General features: G+C 44.1%; 1 protein-coding gene across 1 annotated transcript; it reads right to left on the minus strand.

Moving 5' to 3' along the window:
• Positions 1–1,232: 1,232 nt before the first annotated feature.
• Positions 1,233–20,954, minus strand: LOC311263109 (matrix-remodeling-associated protein 5-like). Its single transcript, XM_084363003.1, has 12 exons — positions 20,718–20,954; positions 19,893–20,122; positions 19,145–19,274; positions 16,897–17,138; positions 15,420–15,571; positions 10,967–14,631; positions 9,710–9,851; positions 8,931–9,066; positions 7,387–8,547; positions 7,075–7,282; positions 5,419–5,640; positions 1,233–5,324 (listed from the first exon to the last, which is right to left on the minus strand). Exons 2-12 carry the CDS (start codon positions 20,078–20,080, stop codon positions 3,246–3,248), a joined length of 8,325 nt encoding a protein of 2,774 aa, XP_084219129.1. The 5' UTR covers positions 20,081–20,122; positions 20,718–20,954; the 3' UTR covers positions 1,233–3,245.
• Positions 20,955–21,191: the final 237 nt, after the last annotated feature.

Consider the following 21,191-nt stretch of genomic DNA (forward strand, 5'->3'; position numbering starts at 1 on the left):
CAGCAAGTATTTTCTCTTTAAATCGTGACCCAGTTTCACCCGAACCACTGAATTAAGTTTTAGAGGTGGGTTTTTCATACAAGTTATACATTTTAATTTTTTGGACAGTAATCTGCGAGGTCCGGTCACGAGTAACACACTCTGGAGATATTCTTCCTTTTAATCACCCATGGCAGCGTCATTAAATAAAGAAAGTGTTGTAAAATTAATATACTCCCCTGAGTGCAGGATGAGTCATCAGCAATTTTATGTCTCCAGGAAAGCACAAAACAGCTGTTTTTGCCATTGTTGGGCCTGATACCGGCAATAGGTGAGATATGGAGCAAGACATTTATGAAATAATACTTCAACAGCAATTTTGACTTCAGACTTTAAACCCTTTATAAAGCCAAGGCTTTACTGTAGCTGCTAAACCAAAAGCATCAGCTGAAGTGGGTCCCACAGCTCAACCATGTGTCAAGGGTGTAAATATTGTCTTGAGATCAATTTGGGATCTCAGGGCTGGCGGAAACTTGCATTACGCCAGATGACTATGGAGCCGTTTTCTGCTTATCTTTCCCCATCTGCTTCTGTTGCTTAGGAGAGTGCTGTAACGCTGTTTTACTGTGAAGCTCCAGAAATGATTCGTGGAAACTTCACCTGAACTTCCATCGGCATGGGGTTGAGTAGATAATGACTCAATTTTCATTTTTGGGTGAACTGTTCCTTTAAGCATTTTTAAAAGCTATATCTGATGCTTTGTGATTTACATCTCCACAGTGGCAGTTTTGCTTGATGTCCATGGTTGCTGACATTTCTTTGTTCCATACTTACGGCCAAAACAGATTGTTTTTACATGGCACTTCTGATTAAGTTTAAAGTATTTAGTGGACTAACTGAGTACATAATGTAAACAGCACTAGGCAGGTGTGATCGCAGGGCGGTGCGCAGAGTTTCTCTGCAGGCTGCTGTGAGTTTTATTGCATTTCCCAGAGAGAGGAATATGATGTCATCAACATGTGTCTCATCTACAGTTAAGACCCCATTTCCTGGTTTGACAGCTGAGCCATGGATAAAGAGTTTCTGTTCTCATAATAAACTCAAGGAAAAGTGTCCTTCCTCACCCTCCCACTCCCACTAGGTGTTTTCTTTTCACACTCTGACTCTAAAAACACTCACACAAGCACTCACACTGTGTCTGTGACACAGCTGTTGACATTTCAGAAAGTAAACACACTTTTAATTATTTTCGAATCTTTTATTTATAAAATGAAGCAGTTGAAAATATTGCAAGCATTCATTATGAATAGAGAGACACCAAACATACATAATAATATTTAATAATTTCTCCTTTTATGACAAAAGAGTCTTTACAAGACAAATAATTTAAGGATAAAAGGAAAACATCGAAGAGGAGAGGAAACATGGTAAGTATGACGTGCTGGCTTTGTGCACAAGCTTAGGGCAGGCTCTCGAACCACACGCACGTTTATACAGTCTTTAATATCAAAACAATCACAGAGATTTGTACCAGATCTCATTCCGCCCCAGTAATGCTGTGAGAATGTGAGATCCAGTCAATGGTGGTCGAACAACACTTGTCATGGGTTTGAAATAAGTCACGAGGAGAGAAAACAGGATTAAACAGTCCTGGAGGAGCTGGTGTTAAGTTGAATCATACTGCTGAAGCCCTTCATCATCATCTCTGCAGATTTAATGTAACATGTAGGCAGTATTATGCAAACAAGGCAGCTAAATTACATTACTATTTGCTACATATGTACCACAACAACAAAATCCAACCTTTCTGTAAAACTTAAAAATTAAGTTAAGCAAATCAAAAATTAAATATAGCATTTCAACAGTTAATAAGATAAATATCAAGCTGATATTTTGTATTTTGGAAAGTCCCAATTTGCAACATTTGAAAATGAATGTGCTTGTAGACATCTGTGAAGCTGTGATGCTATGATGTATCTAAAATATTCAGTGACCCAGTCAGTAAAACACTGCATGTTAATTTGTATTGTATTGTGTTGTATTGTTCAGTGTTAGTGGATGAATACATAAAGTACTGGAGTAAAGCAGTTAGACCAAGTAAAACGTGCTTGTCAACATGAAATTCTTCAATTTTATGTGCACAGTGATAGAAGAAGGATCATACAATCCCGAAGGCTGCTTGTTTTTTTCCACATCTTTTTTTATGGAGTGTGAAATTATCTTTTTCTATATTGCCCATACCTACATTTTAAGTGACATCCCAAAATCAAAAATTGATATTTTTCCAGTGTCATGGTTTGAGTTTTTAGTTTAGTTATTTCCTGTTTTATTTTGTAGTTCTCTCCTCATGTGTCAAGTTTTGCTTTTCACTTCCTCCCTTTGTCCTTTCCCTGCCTTTTTTTCCTGTTCAACTGTGTTTCATTTGTTAATTATTCCCTGTCTGTTTTACTCTTCGTCAGTCGGCTGTTTTCTCCTCATGTTCCTTGCATTACTTGTGTTCCTGCCTGTGTTCCCAGCACTTCTTTGGTTTGTACTTTAATTAGTTTATGTATTTTTGTTCTTCTTTAATTATTCAATTTGATGCTTGTTTCTTCTGTTTTTGTTGCCAGCTTTTTATTTGACTGCTTTTTGTATTTTGTATTTTGAAACTTCTCACAATGAGGTCTGTGAGAGGAAGGTAATAGGAAAAATATATTATTTTAAATCTGGGGGTGAACTGTCACTTTAACACTTGGCAGGGAAACAAAACCAGTGTTGCAAAAACATTTTGTAGTTTGCTTCATTTTTTTCCCCTGAAACTTAAACCATAAATATGCTGTGCATTTCATTCGACCTCCTTGGTCATCATTTCATTATGGGTTTTGGGCGCTGAGACAGACAGCAAGGCACAACTTTTTAAGATGACACCACCAGCTACATAAAACAAGCCTCCTTTAACAGAAAAAATGGGCTGCAGCAAATCTTGCCCCTCCTGATACAAAAATCATTTCAGTATTGAAAGTCACAAATTACAAATATGAAACATATATCTGTATATAAGAAGAGTCTTTTCTGAGATTCAACAGTTCTCGTGCACGTAGCCTTGCAGTTCCTTTGGGCATGTGGGACACACAGTGTGACCAGCAGAGGAGTTCATTCACCAGTTTCAGAAGACTGGTGGAGTCTCCATCTTCCTGCTGCATGTGTGTGTGTGTTTGTGTGTGTGTGGGTGTGTGTGTGTGCGTGTGTGTGTGTGTGTTTGTGTGCTTGTGTATTTCTTTCACCCGTTATATAACATGCAGGTAGGTCGCCTTGGTGTCCACTCCTATTACGTTTTTGGCGGTGCATCTGTAAAATCCTGTGTCCCTACTTGTCGGGTTCTGTATCACCAAGGAACCCTGAGGACTAAGGTAGCGGTTGCCATAGATACGAGCCTGACCCATCACCCTCAGCTGTGTCAGGTCTGGTGTTTCCCAGGTAACTGTCGCCTTGGGTGTTGCTATGGTCAGGCACGGCAGCTCCACAGCAACCCCAGGTCGTGTGTAGGTCACCGGGGAGGGGCCCTTTGTGATGCGAGGGGGGTAGGCGATGACGATGACGGGAACCGTGACCACTGAAACTGAAGAGGACTCGTAGCTGGTGGATCTGCAGGTGTAGGTGCCGCGGTCGAACACGGAGGCCTGTTGCACTGTTAGCGTTCCATCCTCTTGGACAAAGCATCGGCCCGAGTCGCCACTCTCACCCCTGGATAGTGACTTGCCACTGGGCATGGTCCATGAGAGAGAGCCCTGGGTTTGAGAACCGGGGCAAGACAGGCGAAGGGTCTCTCCGTTAATGATGCTCACCAGGGGAGCTGTTCTGGTGCTCACTACTGGCTCTGAGACAGGACCAGTTGAGCGAGGTGGAGGGCCAACTGGAAGCAGAGGTGCAGCAGGTAAAGACGGGCCTCTGTGTGGAGGCTTTGGAGTAACTGGGAGTCTTGGCAACCCCAGCCTTGAGCTCAAGGATTGAGCTGGACCCAGTGAGGCTCCTGAGCGAGGCGTCACAATCAAACCAGCACTTTCCTGCACAGGCTTCTCCACCCTGTTTGGAGTTCTGGCCTCCACCTTCTGTTGCTCAGTGATCTCCAGCTCCACCTGTATCCTCGTCTCTCCTCTCTCACCTCTAGCCACACATACCAGGGTCCCGCTATCACTCATCCGCACGCCTCGCAGCTCTAAAGAGCCGTTTCGGTGCACAGTTAGTCGGCTGCCGTAATAAGGAGCTGGCAGCACACCATTACCAGGCAGGAGCCAGGCCAGGCGAGGGGGAGGGGAGCCTTGGGAGGGGCACGGCAAAAGAACAGTTTGGCCTTTCAGTGCTTGCTGCTTCACTGTAGTTACCAAAGCCACAACTGTGTTAGAAGAGTTTTTAGTACCTGTGTTCCCAGCAGCTATACCCGCACTACCACTGTTCCTGCTGTTAACACTGGTCACTCCTATACTGAACCCATTCCCTCCATTATTAGACACACTGCTGTTAAATACTCCAACATTTCTAGAAATAGCACTAATCCTGCCACTATCTCGAGCATCAGCTTTTCCTGTAATCACTTCATTATTATTAGTCCCAGGATTCCTGTCTGCACTATCTCCTCTGTGACTGTTACCCACACTGTTATGGCTACTCAAAATGCCAGGTCCATTTCTATTAATCCCAGTGTTATCTGCTGTAATGCCTATATTCCTACTCAACCCAGTGCTGATTCCACTGCTACCAAATTGAGTTGTAACTCCACTGACAGGCCTGTTGAATCCATTATGACTATCACTCCTCAGGGCGGGATTAAAGCCACCGGTTGCTATGCTAACGCCAGTGTTTGGTACAAAGTTTCTTATCCTGCCATTATTATCACTATAGCCGTTAATGCTGCTATTATTGCTCTTGCTTGTGATTCCATTGGTAAATCCATTCTGGATTATCCCTGCATTATTAATGTTGTCCCCAGATCTACTGCTTTGAACACTGCCAGGCCCAGTGTCGGTACTCCAACTTCTTCCTCCCTCCACCTCCAGGCCCACCACAATGCTCCTCCCCCCGGCTAAGTTGCTCGCTCGGCACGTATACTTTCCTGTGTCGATCTTTTGAGCCATGCGCACCTCCAGGGTTCCGCCCGAGACCACCACAACCCTCTCTGAGTAAAATCCAGATCCCAAACTTCGTGGGATGACACGGTTTGTCGGGGAGAACCATGTCACCATCGGGGCGGGATCTCCCGTGGCCTGACAGCGGATTGTGGCAGTCATCCCCTGGCGCACTTTGACGACGTGGTAGCTTCTGTCATCACTGAACGTTGGCGGAGATGTCGTCATGACCTTTACTTTAACCTTAAAGGATTGAATTTGAATAGAGGAATCAATTAATGACTGAATTCATTTGTATTTTTCGTTATTTTATGTGTAATGATCGAATAAGTCTTACCTTCATGGTGTCTTGACCTCCTTGATTCTCAGCGTAACACGTATACTCTCCCTCTTCTCCCATACCCACTGCTGGAACCAGTAGCGTCCCATTGTCAAACACAGTCAGCCTTCGTGCTCGCCCTCCTCTTTCTTCCCCCTGCAACACGCTGTTCACCATGGTTCCATCTGGCAGGCTCCAACGGACAGCTGGGTCAGGCAGTCCTGATGCCTGGCAGTCCACCTGCAGGGAAAAGGATCGTTATTGCTATCATTTTGAAGTTTTTGTGGCTTGTATTTTTATGAAAACAACTCTTCTCTGTGGCAGGAGGAGCGATCGCACTGACCTGTATATTTAGACTTTTTTAAGGATATCCTTAAAAAGAAACTCACAGCATAAAACACTGCAAAGATTTAGATGCAGCCAAAAAAATACCATTTAAAGCTCATAAATGTTTAAATCAAATTTAAAATGAAGGGCAACAAATTCCCTCAGTAATATTATGTCCTCTTTCTTGCATTTCACCCTGCTTGACATTATTTTTCATTGAGCTGTTAAATATTCATGTGTGAAGTCGCCTGAAGGCCGCTGTTGATGATTCATAACAGATCTGACAGGTATTTCTTTTCTTTTTGAGTCAAAAAATATCAAGCACTTTCTGACCAAAAAAACAACCAGACACAGCTTGAAGCTGTTGCAATTTCTGGCACAACACCCAGCGATGGAAGACACCCATTCCCTCAACGAAAAAATAAGGCTCTTAAAACTCAACTGTGGAGATGAAGAGAGATGGACTGTTTTAAGATTTTTGTCGGGGTTCATGGAGAATAATGCCTGCACATAAGATGTATGAGATTGGTATCTTAATTACGGTACTAAATTAACTCAATAATTGCTGTTATCTGTTTCTAGAGCTTTTCTTTTAGTTTTAAATGAGACATATTATGCTTTTACATTTACATTTACAAGTCCACACCAACAGAAGCTCCTCTCTCCCACAGTAAACACTGTGCCTGAAACGCCTCATCAGCAGTCCTGCCTTTAATTCTGTGACTTTGTGACATCACACTACATCACAGTGTCACACATTGGCATAATTTATGACTTGCAGCTAGTTTGGCACGTAAGACTTGATTTAGCACAGCTGCTCTGTTGTTGTTGTTGTTCGTGGTGCTGGCTCAGGTGTGTGTGAGCTGACCAATACAATCAGACTGGGTATTCAGGAGGGGCCTTAAAGAGACAGGAGCTAAAACAGAGCGTTTCAGACAGAAGGGGAATACAGTGCTGCTGGACAGGACAATATGAGAAAACAGATGTGTTTTTAAAACATTAAAGTATGTAAATCTATTCTAGTAGTAACCCAAAATAAAGTTATGAACCTGATAATGAGCAGAATATGTCTCCTTTACATACTTTTTCAAGCAAAGGTGTCAAACATTTGACTTTTGCTGCTTTTCTTTGTTATCTCTTGTCTGACAACGTCACTTTTAGACTGTGGGAAATGTGTTTTGACATTTATAGACTAATAAATAATGAATCAGATAATTGTGAAAATAGTCAAAAGATTAAACTGTAATGAAAATGATCGTTTGTCCTATGTTCTATGTGTGTCTTAAATAAACATCATTGGACAATAGGCCAAGACATGAAGGGACAAAATGATTCCTCATAACTCACCTTCAGTGGTTTGCCAAACATCACCATCTGATTGATTGGCTGCTTGGGTTCGATCTTTGCAGGTTTAGTAGCCACAGAGACGCGCAGGAGGCGGTAATCATCTGCCACCTTGTTGCGTGCGATGCAGAGGTAGTCTCCTGCATCCTTCTCTGTTACTGCCTGAACTGACAGGCTGCCGTTAGGATGCACCTTCAGACGTTGGTCAAAACTTAAAAAGGGAAGACAAACATGCCAATCACCTTCGATAGACAAATACAATAAGAGGTATAAATATGCAACCAACAAAATTTAAGTGATCTCATTTTCCTGTACCTGAAGTTCATGTCAACCAGTTTCCTGTTGGGGGTTCTCCAAATGATGATGGGTGCTGGGTTGCCAGTTACAGAGCACTGGAGCTGCAAAACCCCCCCGTAATGGACAGTGGTAATGGAGGGTGAAGTAGAGACAATACGGGCTTTACTAAAGGGGGATATGGGCAAGGGATGCAAAACAGCTGAGGCTCTACTTTTGTCAGAGGGGGAAGAAGAAATAACTCTTGTGTTGTTTATGATGCTGGGTGAGACTTTGGTGTTGTTTGTCAGCACTTTGTTGATGTTGGTCAAGTGTGTGGGGGAGGCGGTGACTGTTTCATTGATTTTAGGAGGTGAGTTAGTGGGATTGGGTTGGTGAGCGTAAGAAGACGAATGAGAAGAGCTGGGGGTGAGCGGCAAAGTCTTGGATCTATCAAAAGGTGATGGAGGATGAATGAATGGTTTTGAGGGGTTGCTGGGAATGGACAAAGTTCTGTCTTTAGAGGATGAAGATGGTTTTTCAGTAGCGACTGCTTTTGCCCCTTCATTTCTTCCTCCTCCCTGCCCTCTTTCTGCTTCAATTTCTACCCTCACTATTCTCTTGTGGGCTCCAACAGCATTACTTGCTATGCACTCGTAATTCCCTGAGTCTTTAGGCCCAACTTTTCGAATATGCAGCGTCCCATTGGGCAGGACGAAAAGGTTTCCATGGAGAAACTGGGATGGGCGGACGAGAGTCCCATCTGGGATTCGCCATCGGAGAACTGGTGGTGGGGCACCTCGGGCGGAGCAATGAGCATAGACAGGCCTCCCCGGAGACAAGAGCAGGTGTTCCTCTCTGGGTTGCTGTATCACCGGGGGCAGCGAGGACACGTGTACACGCACCGAGGCACTAGCAGCACCTGCTGAGTTTGAGGCCACGCAGCGATACACCCCTCTGTCGCTCGGTAAAGTTACCGAGATATGGAGGGTCCCATTTGTGTCCATAGTGATGCGACTGGTGGAGGGGGCAGTGGAGGTCAGGACAGAACGATCAGGTAGAACCCAAGAGAGCAGAGGGCTGGGAACGCCATCCGCCTGGCACTCCAAGTGCACCTCTCCACCCTGATGAATGGTTACTTCTCTGTAGCTGGCCAGCTTCATTCGAGGGGGGCGTGTCCACACCTCCAGGGTGGTTAGTAATCTAGCATGGAAAAAGAAAAGCACACACATACTCAATATAGAAACACATAAACACATACATTTAGAATAAAAACAAGCAATAAATGTCAGATGACACATTAGGAAACACCCATACACAATTCAAACATGAATCCTGGAAGAAACATGGACTCAAATAAACAGATTACATATTGCAGAGATTTACATATGACTTTAGGCTCCTTATAATGTTAAATCAAGTCGACATGTAATTATGTTTGCACATGAAAAAACAACATACATAAAACTAATTAAATTGCAGTTTGCCTTAGGCCTGTGAAATTAATACTGGGAATATTGTGTTCCATGGTCATTATAAGTGATTATACACTGAATTATATTCATAACTGGTATCAGTAGTCTCACCTGTCTCGACCCAGAAAGCTGTGTGCACTGCAGATGTATGTGCCCCTGTCCTGCAGCTGAACATTCTGGATAACAAGGGTGCCATTTGGCAAGACCTCAAAACGCTGAGCCCTAGAGTGGATTGACATCACTGCTCCTGAAAGAGAGAGAGAGACAGAAACAGTCAGACAGAGAGCAGAAGTGAGGAGGCAGAGTGGGGAAAACAGAGACAAATTGGGAAAGAAAGTTACAGAGTGGGTAAGAGACAGAGGAAAGGAGGATCGAGGAGATGTCGAGTGGCACAGCGTGAAGTAAAGTCAGTGATGCAGTGTGCAAAATGTTCCATTACTTTCTTGCAATATGTCTTTCCCACATGGCAACGAGAGAAAAGCCCATTGTGTGCATGCCAGTGCGTAATAGTGGGTGTTAATAGGTTATGTCATCAGTGTAAAATGTGTTCATATTCACTCGGTTATAGGACATACTGAAACTGAGACTGTAACTACTAGCCTTTGCTTATTCTTTAAATGTACAGTCTGGAGTTTTTAACCATATAAATGACAGGTAAATGGATGAAAAATAAGCATTTCTATGTTTCGCAGCTAAATTAAAAATAACAAAGCCCTGGAGTCGATTCCAGCAAGCAGGTTTACTGAGTAAAACTTGACTGAGTTTTCACGTCAGCCCATGAACGAGATTTAACTGGCTTCCAGATGGATATTTAACTAAACTGAATAAACTGAATCCTGATTTGTACATCCATGCATTTGTGAATACTGTTTCTGCTGCACTGTGTGTACCTGTGGCAACCTTGGTCCATGTGATGGAGGGCTTCGGCTCCCCTTGAGCTTCACAACCCAGCCTGGCAGTGCTCTCTGCTGGGAAAGACACCGTCCTGATGTGTGGATCTGCAATCCTCGGCCTGGATCTCACAACTGGGGGCTGTGAAAAAGATTTAGAAAGCAAATTTAAGTTGTGAATAAAGCAATGAATGTTAGAATTAATGAAATAGTTATAACAAGAGGACATCTGAGAGCTCTGCTAATGAACATTCTTTAACTTGCAAAGCTGCAGGATTGTGTTGGTTGAGGAGTTTTAATTTTTCAACTAAATATCATATGATTGGAGGACATGATTGAAAATACCAAATCTAGATTATCACCACAATGTAATCAACATATTATTTGGCCAAATGTTTTCTAGAAAAATACAAAAAAGTTTGGAATTAATTGTATTTTTTAAACAATTTTTTCAAGTATTGATGTGGAATATGATCAATTGCAGTGTACTGTATGTAGCATTACTGTGATCCAAGATTTAGATTCAGACTCAGGGGTTTGATCCACAGAGGCTCCCAAGCAGAGCTCTAGAAATTAATTAACAATTGATTAATTCAAATCCCTCTGGATTACACTCTTAAAAAACATAATGCTGTTGATTATAAAACATATGTTTTCCTCTTCCTTGTAACTGGAAAACAATGACATTGAAGAATTGTCTTAAACATCCCTTAGGTTTAATAGCGGGTCATGTGGACACAGATTACAGACTATTTTCAGATCTATAGTGCATTTCTGCTAAACTTTGCCCAAGGGTTTGCGCCACAGTGGAATGTAGTGTGTGTGTGTGTGTGTGTGTGTGTGTGTGTGTGTGTGTGTGTGTGTGTGTGTGTGTGCGTGCTCGCTTGCATGCGTGCGTGCCGCGTGTTTGTGTGTGTGTTGTTATTTTCTATTTTCTGGGCGAGCACTCACTTAGAAAAGAAATGTTAATTTGAGTTCCACTTAGCTGACAACAAAGAGAAATAGCTTTATATATGAACTGCAAAGTACATTTAAGACTGCATTTAAAGAAAAAGACTAATAGAATGAATGACTGGAAGCAGAAAAATAGGGACTCATTAAATAAATTAGCAATTAAACTAACAAATAAAGAACAAATTATTGCCTAGGCTTGGCTCTTACTCTTGCCATAATGTATGTGCTTCCTTTAAGACCCATATTGGGTGAAAGCATCCAGAAAATAGCAACACTTTATTATTTAAATCAATTTGAACTCACCCCAGGGGCGGCAGGAAGCGGAGGGGAGGGCGGCCAGTTTGGCCTGCTGCTGTGTGAGTCGGGGATAGAATTAGCTCCAGGGTTCTTCCAGTCAGTTTGGGGTCGACTCTGGGTTGGAGCCCCAGAAACGGGCCTCCCTCTGGGGTCAACTTGGCCAACACTCGGCCTCTCTCTGGATGATGCTGCGGTGCTTGTTGATGTCGCTGTGGTAGTAGTAGTAGGTGTACTGGGTGTAGCTGACCTTGTAGTGGTAGTCTTGGCTGAGATGGTAATTCTTGTACTAGTAGTAGGAATAGTAGTTGTATTTGTAGCAGAAGTAGTAGTAGTAGTAGTAGTAGCGGGTTTAGTAGTTGTGGGAATAGCTTTGAATGAAACTGTAGTACTAGTAGCAGTGGTGCTAGCAGGAAAAGTAGTAGAAGGGCTAGTTGAAAGAGTAGTAGTAGTAGTAGTGGGAGTCTTAGATGTAAGAATGGGAGCTGTGGTAGTAGTCGTAGTAGTAGTCGTAGTAGAAGGGCTTGTTGAAGTAGTAGTAGTAGTAGTCGTAGTAGCAGGAGTAGTAGTAGTAGTGGAAATAGTAGTAGTAGTGGGAATAGAAGATGTATGAGGAGGAGTTGTGGTAGTACTAGTGGTAGAGGCAAGAGTAGTTGTAGTACTTCTGGTAGTGCTAGATGTTGGAATAATCATGGTAGTTGTAGTAGACGTGGTGGGACTTGTAGTCATAGGAGTAGTTGTTGTAGTAGGAAGTATAGTAGTAGTAGTAGATGTAGTAGGAGAGCTAGTATACTGAGTGCTCTTGGGAGTAGTTGAAGGAGTTGTTGTGATTTTTGCAGTAGTCGAGGAGGCAGTGGAGGAGAGAGTGGGCGAGACAGAAACGGAAGAGTGGGACACATATGGTACACCCAACAAATTCCTCTCCAGCTCTTCGCTATGTTTGCTCGGGGGTCTATCAACATGTTTGCCTAAGGCTGTGTGTGTTTCTGTGTGTGTCTGTGTGCCATGTGTATTCGTCCTGCCGTCTGTGTCTGCCACATCTGTGTGTGCAACTACAGTATCAGACTGAGTGGGTGATGGTGTCGGTGTGTTGGAGAGAGTGGACTCTGCAGCGTCTGGGATGTTGGCCGAGTGACTCATCATGTGTGTCTTTGTGCGAGAGGTGGATAATGAGGTGAAGGAGGAAGAAGAGGGAGTCTGTGAGGGGGAGGCTGATTTTAAAGTGGAGATACCAAGAGTGTTAGAAGCAGGGGGAGTCAGCGACACTCCATTCCTAATATGGTCACTCTGAGTCAATAAAATAGCTGGAGATGTGCTTGTTGATGCCAGTGATGATATATCAATTTGAGCTGTGGTCGTATCAGGCGTTGTAGCTTGTGACCTCGGGTTCGTAGGGTCAGGGAGAGGTCTCGGTGGATTCAAAGGTCGCCCCCTGGGTCTGTTGATTCGTCTTCGCTGTCCGATCCTCCTGCGAGAGTTCCAAGGGCTTTGAGGCCGTGAGTTTGGACCCACATTAGGGAAGAGTCCCTGACGGGGATTCTGAGGCCTGATTGTTGATGGGTTTGGGGTTGCTTCTCGCTCATCTCCTTCACCTGGTTTTGAGGCAATTTTGTTTGTTCCTGAGATTGGCTTAGATGTGACTGGTTCTTTCCGTGTCTCTAGGTTTGTCACTGTCTGTGTCTGTGGACCTGCTTTCTCTGTCTGTATGGGTGTTTCTGCCTCGTTCTCTATATCTGTTGGTGTTTCTGTTGACTTCCCCATCTCTTTCGTTATCTCTGTGTCTGTTTCAGTGTCTGGTATTGTCTCTTGAACGGGGTGAATGGGCTGCAGGTCTTCCTCTCGGAGCTCAGAGTCATCAACAGATGATCCTTCGGTTTCTGCTTCCACCCCTGCTCCCACAGCTCTACCTCTCTCCATATCATCATCTCCGTCATGTCTTCCAGTGTCTTCTTCTTTGCCTAATCCCACCGGTTCAGCTGTGGGCTTTCCTGCTGCAATGGGCTGGCTGTTATTATTTTGAGCAGTCTTTTGTCGGATCTTAGCCAGGAGGTCAGCCCATTTCTGAGGGTCTAGCCTTTGTTTGTTTGTGGTCACTCTGTGTCTGTTCTCAAAGCGGTTTCTTCTCTGGTCAGTGGGTGATACAGGAGCGCCTCCTCTTCTCAGGGGTCCTTCTCTCACAGGCCCACGTCTTCTGGGGTTTCCGACTGGATAACGTCTGTTTGGGGAAGGTTGGAGAGGTCTTGGACGCCTCCTGTTGCCAATAATAGTTCTCTCTTCTTCTTCCCCTTCATCCCCCGATCCTTCCTCCAACTGATGGAGTAACGGAGCTCGTATCTTGGTTGACCGGCCAGCGGCTGACTGCGGTCCTCTGGGAAAAGAGGTCCTAAGTGGAGGGGGATGTCGTGAGTATAGTTCCAGCTGCATTGACAGAGAGTCACTACCATACTGGTTGACAGCAATGCAGCGGTAATGACCAGCATCCCTCCGAGAAGGGTTAGGTAGAAATAGACTTCCATTTGATTGTATAGTGAGCCCACCTGATACAGCTAATCCTCGCCGTACTATGTTTCCATCAGGCAACACCCAACTCATATGAGGCACTGGTGAACCAGAGGCCACGCAGGACAGACTGACAGGCGCTCCAACTGTCCCAGTGACAGGAGGTCCCACTTGCTCTCCTGAAGGCGGAACGGAGGACTCCTCCACAGCCAGGCGTAGGGGGAGAACATCTACATCCCTGCCAGCCCGGGCTATACAGTAGTAGACCCCAGAATCTGAGAGCTGCACTTTGTTTAGAAGTAAGCCAGAGGTTGTGGCTAGTAGCCGACCATCTAGGCTGTTGGAGGGGGACATGTGCTTGGATCCATCTGGGAGAATCCACTCAACTCTGGGGTTCGCAGAGCTAAGAAGAGGGCATGGTAGCTCCACCTTACTGCCTGCTGCTGCTGCCAATGCTGGGGTTGCTTGATTAGTCGAAATCAGCACCCATGGGTGAGAGGTTGGGGAGGATGTTGAGGGTTGAGAGGTAGGGTCAGGATGAACTGAAACTCTTGTTGAGTATATTAGTTGAACTTTGTGTCCATTAGACTGCGCTCTGTTTAGCTGAATGCTAATGGCTGGCTGTAGCAACCACTGAGGTCTGACTTTAACAGAAGCTTTGACTCCAGTGTGATAATATCCGTCTGTCTCTGCTGTCTGCCTGTAGCGGTAGGCCAATGCCGGGGCTTTACTCAGCATGATCTCCCTCCCCAGTTGAACTGCAGTCTCACTGTAGTAAGCCAGGATCCTCCAAAGTTTCTCATAGCTGTGTCTCTCCACAGGGCACTCCAGGGAGAGTGACAGAGCAAGGGGTAGAGGAGACGAGGAGGACATGGAGAGATCTGGAGGGGGAGCAATATCCTTAGAGTCAGAAGAGTGAGTGATGTTGCAAATCAGATCAACATTGTTCCCCTGTTGGTCAGACAGACCCAGAGAGGCCAACCCCAAAGGCTTTCTGAAGTATTCAGTTGATTGGATTTCACTGATCTCTGTCTCCAAAGGTGTGTCTCTTCCAGGGGAAGGGATGACAGGCGAGGTGCACGATAGGTCAGTCTGCTCAAGCAAACCCTGCCCTTGGAGGGAATCAGGCGAGCCACAGATTGGACACTGAGGGCCACCGGGACATTTCATTAAGCCTAATTGAAAAAGAGAGACAGAGAAAATGGTTTCATAAACGGCAGCTGTTTCCGTCTCTTGCATATCAACTGTGATAGATCATAGTAACCATACAAACATATTAGTGCACATTTCAGCTATCTGCACATATTAGCGGTGTCATATATTAGTCATGCCAGCTCTTCTTAAGCATTCATTACCCTTTATATCTCTTACTAATTAGGTATGGTTACTTCATCTGCTCGTAAATCAGAAATATGCGTCACTTCATTATTACGCAGCAATCAGCCTATATTTCAACTGCCGGCACACATCAATGCTGTCATCATGGATTAGTCATGGCAGGTTAAGTCTGGCATATCAATGAGACACATTTCACGGTCCAGCCTTCTTTCACATCTCAATAACAGCCACAAGGGAGGCTGGAGGAGATATAGAAAATGTGGGGGAATGGAGAGGAGTGTGTCATAAGAAGCAGGTCAGAGGTATCAAGATAACAAAACCAGATGTAATAGACATTTAGCCCATCTTTGTATCTTCTGGCTGGAGATAACATACTTTATTGGAGTTCTTAGACTGCTTATAGACTAGAATCAACAAATGAGTCCTCTGTATTAAAATCTATTCCCAGTGTTCCTTCTCACCGTATCTCCTTGTCTATTTCTTTTCCTTTAGCAACCACATTTCTGCACCTCTGCCTGATTTAAACTGGCTCAAAGTCACAACAAATGACTGCAATGAAATGTGTGTGGAAGCAGGAGACAAAACAACAAGTGAAAACAAATAATACTTCAGATGTTTCAGTCACCTGGATGAGCCAGAGTCCAAGTGAAAAACCAGCTCATCCTGCAGTCACAGCTCCATGGATTAGCCTGCAGCACTAGAGTCTCCAGCAGAGGTGCTGTCGCTAAGGTCTCTCTGGGCAGAGTGGTTAGACTGTTGTTGGATAGGTCAACGTGCCTACAGGAGGAGAAACAGAATAACATAAAGATTGAGATGAAGAGGGGGAGGGAGAGCACAGAGGTTGAATCAAAGTCAGAGGAAGGGAGGTTAGGATGAAAGAGTGGGAGTGGGCAGTGAGAGGTGACAGGTTAGGGGTAAGAAAATCATCCATCATTTTTATCATTTCAATCATCACCTTCATTTTCAGACAATCCTCTGCAGTGGTAATACAAGTGGATCGGAAAAAGGGGTAAAGAGACAAAGGTTCAGCATTTGTTATTTATTTCTCTAATTACCAATATGAGAAAAATATTTTTTTTCATCAGCCTGTTGGGGTTTTTCAAAGAAGAATGCCGGCATTTTAAAACCTGGGCTCTATATTAGGATGCTTTGGTGTGTTAATGATTCATATTTACCGAAGGTTTTGGAATCGGTCCAGTAGATCACTTTGACACTTAGAGTTACAACCTCAGCCTGTCAGTGGCACTTTTGGTGAATGTGACTTTGACGTACAGAGTTGCCACAAAGGATTACATTGCAGTCTTTGCAGCAGATACAGCCGTTTTAAGCCTGCCAGCTGAGGCGATCTACTGGACTGATTCTAAAACTTTTGGTAAGAATTAATCATTTACACACCAAAACATACAATATGGGGCCCAATGGGTTTAAAAGGAGTCAATTAAGTATCACATTACCAGTTGTGGCAGATAATTTCACCAGTTAAAAGGTGCAATATGTAAGAATTGGCTACCTGTTGAATTCATACTCCAGACAAATAGGGGGCAGCATATCAACAAAGGAACCACTAACTGCTGCCAACTGTGACATTAGCAAATCAGCTCAGTTAGCCATGCAGCTAGGGTCCTTTTATAGATACTATTAATACTATCTATAATAGTACTGGGAGCACTGGGGAAGTGTTGCCATATACACCACAGTCACAGGACCTTTGGGCCGCTGGGGGGAGAGGGTTTTCAGGCTCTGTATGACCACTGACGTCTTTAACATAACAACAAACATATTGCACTTTAATCATATTTTGCTATTACTTGGTCATAGCAAACTCAGTTCAATATGTTTTTCATGTTTTTGATTGTCAGTATAGCGCAGATGAGTAATGTCCCCTCTTTTCTGGAGGACAAAATACAATTTAAGTTGATTGTCTTTGGATGTGTGTCCAGCCTTTACAGACAATAGAAAGTTAACATTCCTTACTGTCCTCACTTAAATACACGCTGGCAGGGCTGCAGTACATATGCTTACTGTTAAAACTAAACTTTCACAATGTCGAAACTTCCCCAACTGTGGTTACTACATTCTGTGCTTTTAGTGTTAAAGCTTACCTGAGCGTAGAGAAGTAATATGTATTCAGGAGGGACAGTGTGCACAGAGTGTGCGGGTGCAGCTGATGCAGCCTGTTCCCTTGCAGACGTAGCAGCCTGAGGCTAGGCAGCTGGAGCAGGGCCCGGGGGTGGATGTGCTGGAGGAGGTTGTGATCCAAGTAGAGACGCAGCAGTGAGGTCAGGCCGGAGAAGGTCAGAGATGAAGAGATCTCTCTCAGCTTGTTGTAGCTCAGCTTTAATATCTGTGGGGGTGGAGGAAATGGGAGTGAGGGGAAGAAAAGAAAGATTAGATGAGCAATTAAATTACAGACTTCAAAGCTGATGGAGAAAGTCTACGCTAGGTTCATAAGTCTATCACTGGACACCAGATGCTTGTAAACTGAATTTATGACAAATGATATAAGTGGAACTGGAATGAGGATGAAGAGTTGGGAGCAAAACTTTGTAAGCAAAACTGACTGGATGCACTCTGAGGAAATACTCAGCAGCAAGCCATCTCACGCGTAAAAAAAGAGAGAATAGCCAACAGCATATAACCAAAGTGTATATTCATGCTGTGACTGTATTGGGTCAAAGCAGGGAAAACTAAAAGGATATTCTAACACTGGGGGTCTTCAATTTTGAAATTTAGCCCTTGATCCTAAGTAGAGGCCTCCAGGGGATCTGATGCTATACTACTTATGTGTGGAGAAACCGCCAAATTTTAAGAGGGTGCACCGTGAAAACCAGGTTGTGAAATTGTGTTTCTGTGAGGCTTATGATAAATCTGCTCTCCAGGGAGGCTACTTAGCTGGAAGAGTTCCAGCTGCTGACAGATCTGGCACGTGAAGATGTCAGCACATGGAAATATGGATCCCATTATCACACAATGGCAAATATATCAGCATCAGCCTGGGAGATGAAGGGAACAATTGCTTGTTGAGTAATATCACTTCCCCACGGACTGCTAACTCTGCCCTTAGGTTGCTGCTAAAATGTCCAGTGTGTTTCCTGTCACTGAGCAGCGAAAGGACTGATGGCACATAAATTATGCATTTAGTCGTGCAGAAATTAGAAAACTGTGCGGAAAGATGAGAACAGAATGATTTAAACCTAACAGCATCACCACACGATTTAAACATATTTATCAATGCAGCATCTAAACTCTTTGGACAAATATATCTTGATAATCTCTGCGTTTCACATGTTGTTATTAAAAGCTGAAATCTGTTCTGTCAAACAGTTTAGGGTTATCCATCTCTCATAGTTTGAGAGCTATGCAGACTGTAATCTACAAGTACTACAGATGTAAAACTTTCAAGAGCAGCGCTTTCTGCGACAAAGCAGGTTCTCTGCTGGAGGCTGGAGAGGGATTAAATTAAAGTTTGTGGAGTCTCGCTCCTGGTTTGATTTACACATCTGCGTCCCCTCCAAGGAGTCGAAGGTTAAATATGTGAGGAAACACTGTTTTATCATCCCTATTAACAGCTACATGATTAATAATCCGGCATTGACAGTTTGTTATGGCAGAGATCTCCACTGCCTTTTAATGTTGTCTATGCATCATTTTGTCTATTGCATGTCTGTCCGTCCTGGGAGAGGGATCCCTCCTCTGTGGCTCTTCCTGAGGTTTCTTCCATCTTCTCCTCCACCACCCCCAATCCCCCCCATACACACTGTTCAGTTTTTTCCCAAGGATCACACCAACAATCGCGCTCCAAATACGGCACTATCAAAAACGTTGTTTTCCTTTGGTACGGAGCACCTGCTGGGCTCCTTTCTTGCAGCTTCTTAAGTGCAACTTTTCAGCTCAAGACGCGGAGTCGGAGCATGCTGTTTTGTCCAAAACAGGCATTTCTAAAGCATTTCTGAAGCGGCCGCACCTGCAGTGACAAGTCTCTGTGTGATCGAGGCTGAAGGCGCACAAGTTCAGCGGTTATTTTTGGGGTCCTTGATAAAGACAATTTTACTTTTTTGATTAAAAAAAATATGGCATTCACTTGATTTTGGACCATTTTTGTTACCATTTCTGTGTAACAATGTTGGAAAAGCTGGACCAGTTAATAATTAGACTAAATCCAAAAATCGTAGTGATAGTTATATGAATGACAGTCCAGTGGGGACCAGCTACAACCACTGGATTTTGGAAAAGTCATGTAGTTAACTTTACATTCCTTTGGCTTAGGTGCTGCCAACAATAGCTTGAGTGCTGTGTCTAAGCCATAAATGATAGGGAAACCCTGCTGTTGTTGCTCTTCTTCCTTTTTACCTGTAGTGATTTCATGTCTCTGAATACTCCATCTGGAAGATTATGGAGATCATTGCTGTGGAGCATCAGGAGCTCCACCTTCTTTAGTCCGGCCAGAGAACTGTCATGGATTCTGCTGATGCTGTTGAACCTGAAGAAGCCAAGAACAGTCAAAATGTGTTTTTCTTCTTGTTCTGACAGTTGAAATTTTGAGCTTTGTAGTGTAGATGATCTCTGTGCTCATTGAAAATCCGATTTTAAAGGTAACTTCACCAATTTTCCACATTAAAGTGTGTTTACAGGTCTTGGGGAGAGCTACTGCATATGTGAAAAAAAAAAGAAAAGTAGTATCAAGTCTTGTTGCTCCAGAGGAACTAGCGTGTAGTCTGAGAAATTGCCTCAAGTGGTGTCACGCAGTAGCTCAGTTGCATTGTGGGTAACATAGGCACCAGGTTTCGAAAAGGACGAACAATGAGTGGAACAATAAAAGTGATACCTCGGGTTCTGCTGTAACAATTTTGATCATTTGTTTTAAAACTGTCCATAATGTGCCTACATTACCCACAATGCAACTTAGCCACAGAGTGACATCACTGGAGGCAATTTATCAGATTACATGCAGCTTCCTCTGGAGCCACAAATGGCTTTATACTACTTATTTTCACATATGCAGCAGTACTCCCAAAGACCTGTAAACACACTGTAATGTGGAAAATTGATGGAATTGCCCTTTAATATGCCTTATGTATGTTTACATGCATTCTCTTACCCTAGGTTTATGCGGCGTGTGTGTGCAGGCAGGCCAGGCGGTATGGTGAACAGGGAACGAAAGGTACAGTGGACTTCGTTGGCCTGGTAGCAGTTACAGCTCCTGGGACAGGCCTGGCTCATGTGCGACACAAGTGAGAGCACCAGGAGCGTCGACAGCGCCACCGACACACACACACTGCGAAACATCTTCACTCCACGGAGGGAGAAGCTGCTGCACTGGGATTAACACTGCCGGAGAGAGAAGGGAAGTGAGGAGTGAGGGAGAGAAGCAAAGTGCAGCGGAGTGGCATGTCCTGAAATCCAGATGGGAGTCTCTCTCACACTCACACACACACACACACACACACACAGACACACACACACACTCAAACACACACACAGAAGTCAAGTCAGTTTTATTCATGCAGCCTAAAAACACAGATTTAACTCCCGGGGATTTGCAGTCTGTACAGCACATGACACTCTCTATCATTAGAGCCACACTGACACATTGCACCTGTCTCAAACAAAGCAGACCTTTTGGGCTGTCTTCACTGACCCATGGGTTAATTGAATGACGGATATATCACCATATAAATCCATATAAATGTCGGAAAGAGAGGAGAATTCAACAGTAAAGCAGAGACGTCTCTTTCTCTTTCTGATCTGATCTCAGACAGGCGCGCAGACGCACTCAACCCACTCAGATTCATCAAACCAACTGTGGCTGCGAGAGGCTTTTCAACTTGGAGTTTATATTAAAGTCTGAATTACGCACTGCGGCGAGAAGCTTCCGAGATAAATAGATTACTGAAATGCAAGTCGTGCTTGATAAGAAACCTACCTTGAAATCCTTTGGTCCGGAGGAGTGAGGAGTTATTTCACGGAATTATTCATGTCGCCCATCAAATGCTGATATTAATCCAACTGCACGGTTCGGAGATCTGATGCGATGAGAAAAAGAAGATCCCTCCAAAAGAAAAAGAAAAAAAAAAAAAAGTTGTCACATCAGATGTCACTGAAGAGAGCGAGGGAAAACATGAGAAGTAGTCACACTTGTGTCAAATCGGTCCGAGTAACATCCAACAGGTCTCCTTCTTCTTCTTCTTCTTCTTGTGCGTCTCCTGAAGAGAAAAGTAGCGCTGGAAGCGGCAGGCGGGCTGTTTGCAAACGCGTCTGGCGCTGCGTGAATGTGCGTGCGTGTGCGTGCGTGCGTGTGTGTGTGTGTGTGTGTTTGAGCTGAAAGGGGACTGGAGTGAACTTTGAGTGACGCTCAGGCAGAGGGGTTTGTCCGAGGAGGGGCTTTCTGGAACAAGTT

Source organism: Pagrus pagrus, assembly GCF_965226575.1.
Source record: "Pagrus pagrus genome assembly, chromosome: 9".
Lineage (NCBI taxonomy): Eukaryota > Metazoa > Chordata > Actinopteri > Spariformes > Sparidae > Pagrus > Pagrus pagrus.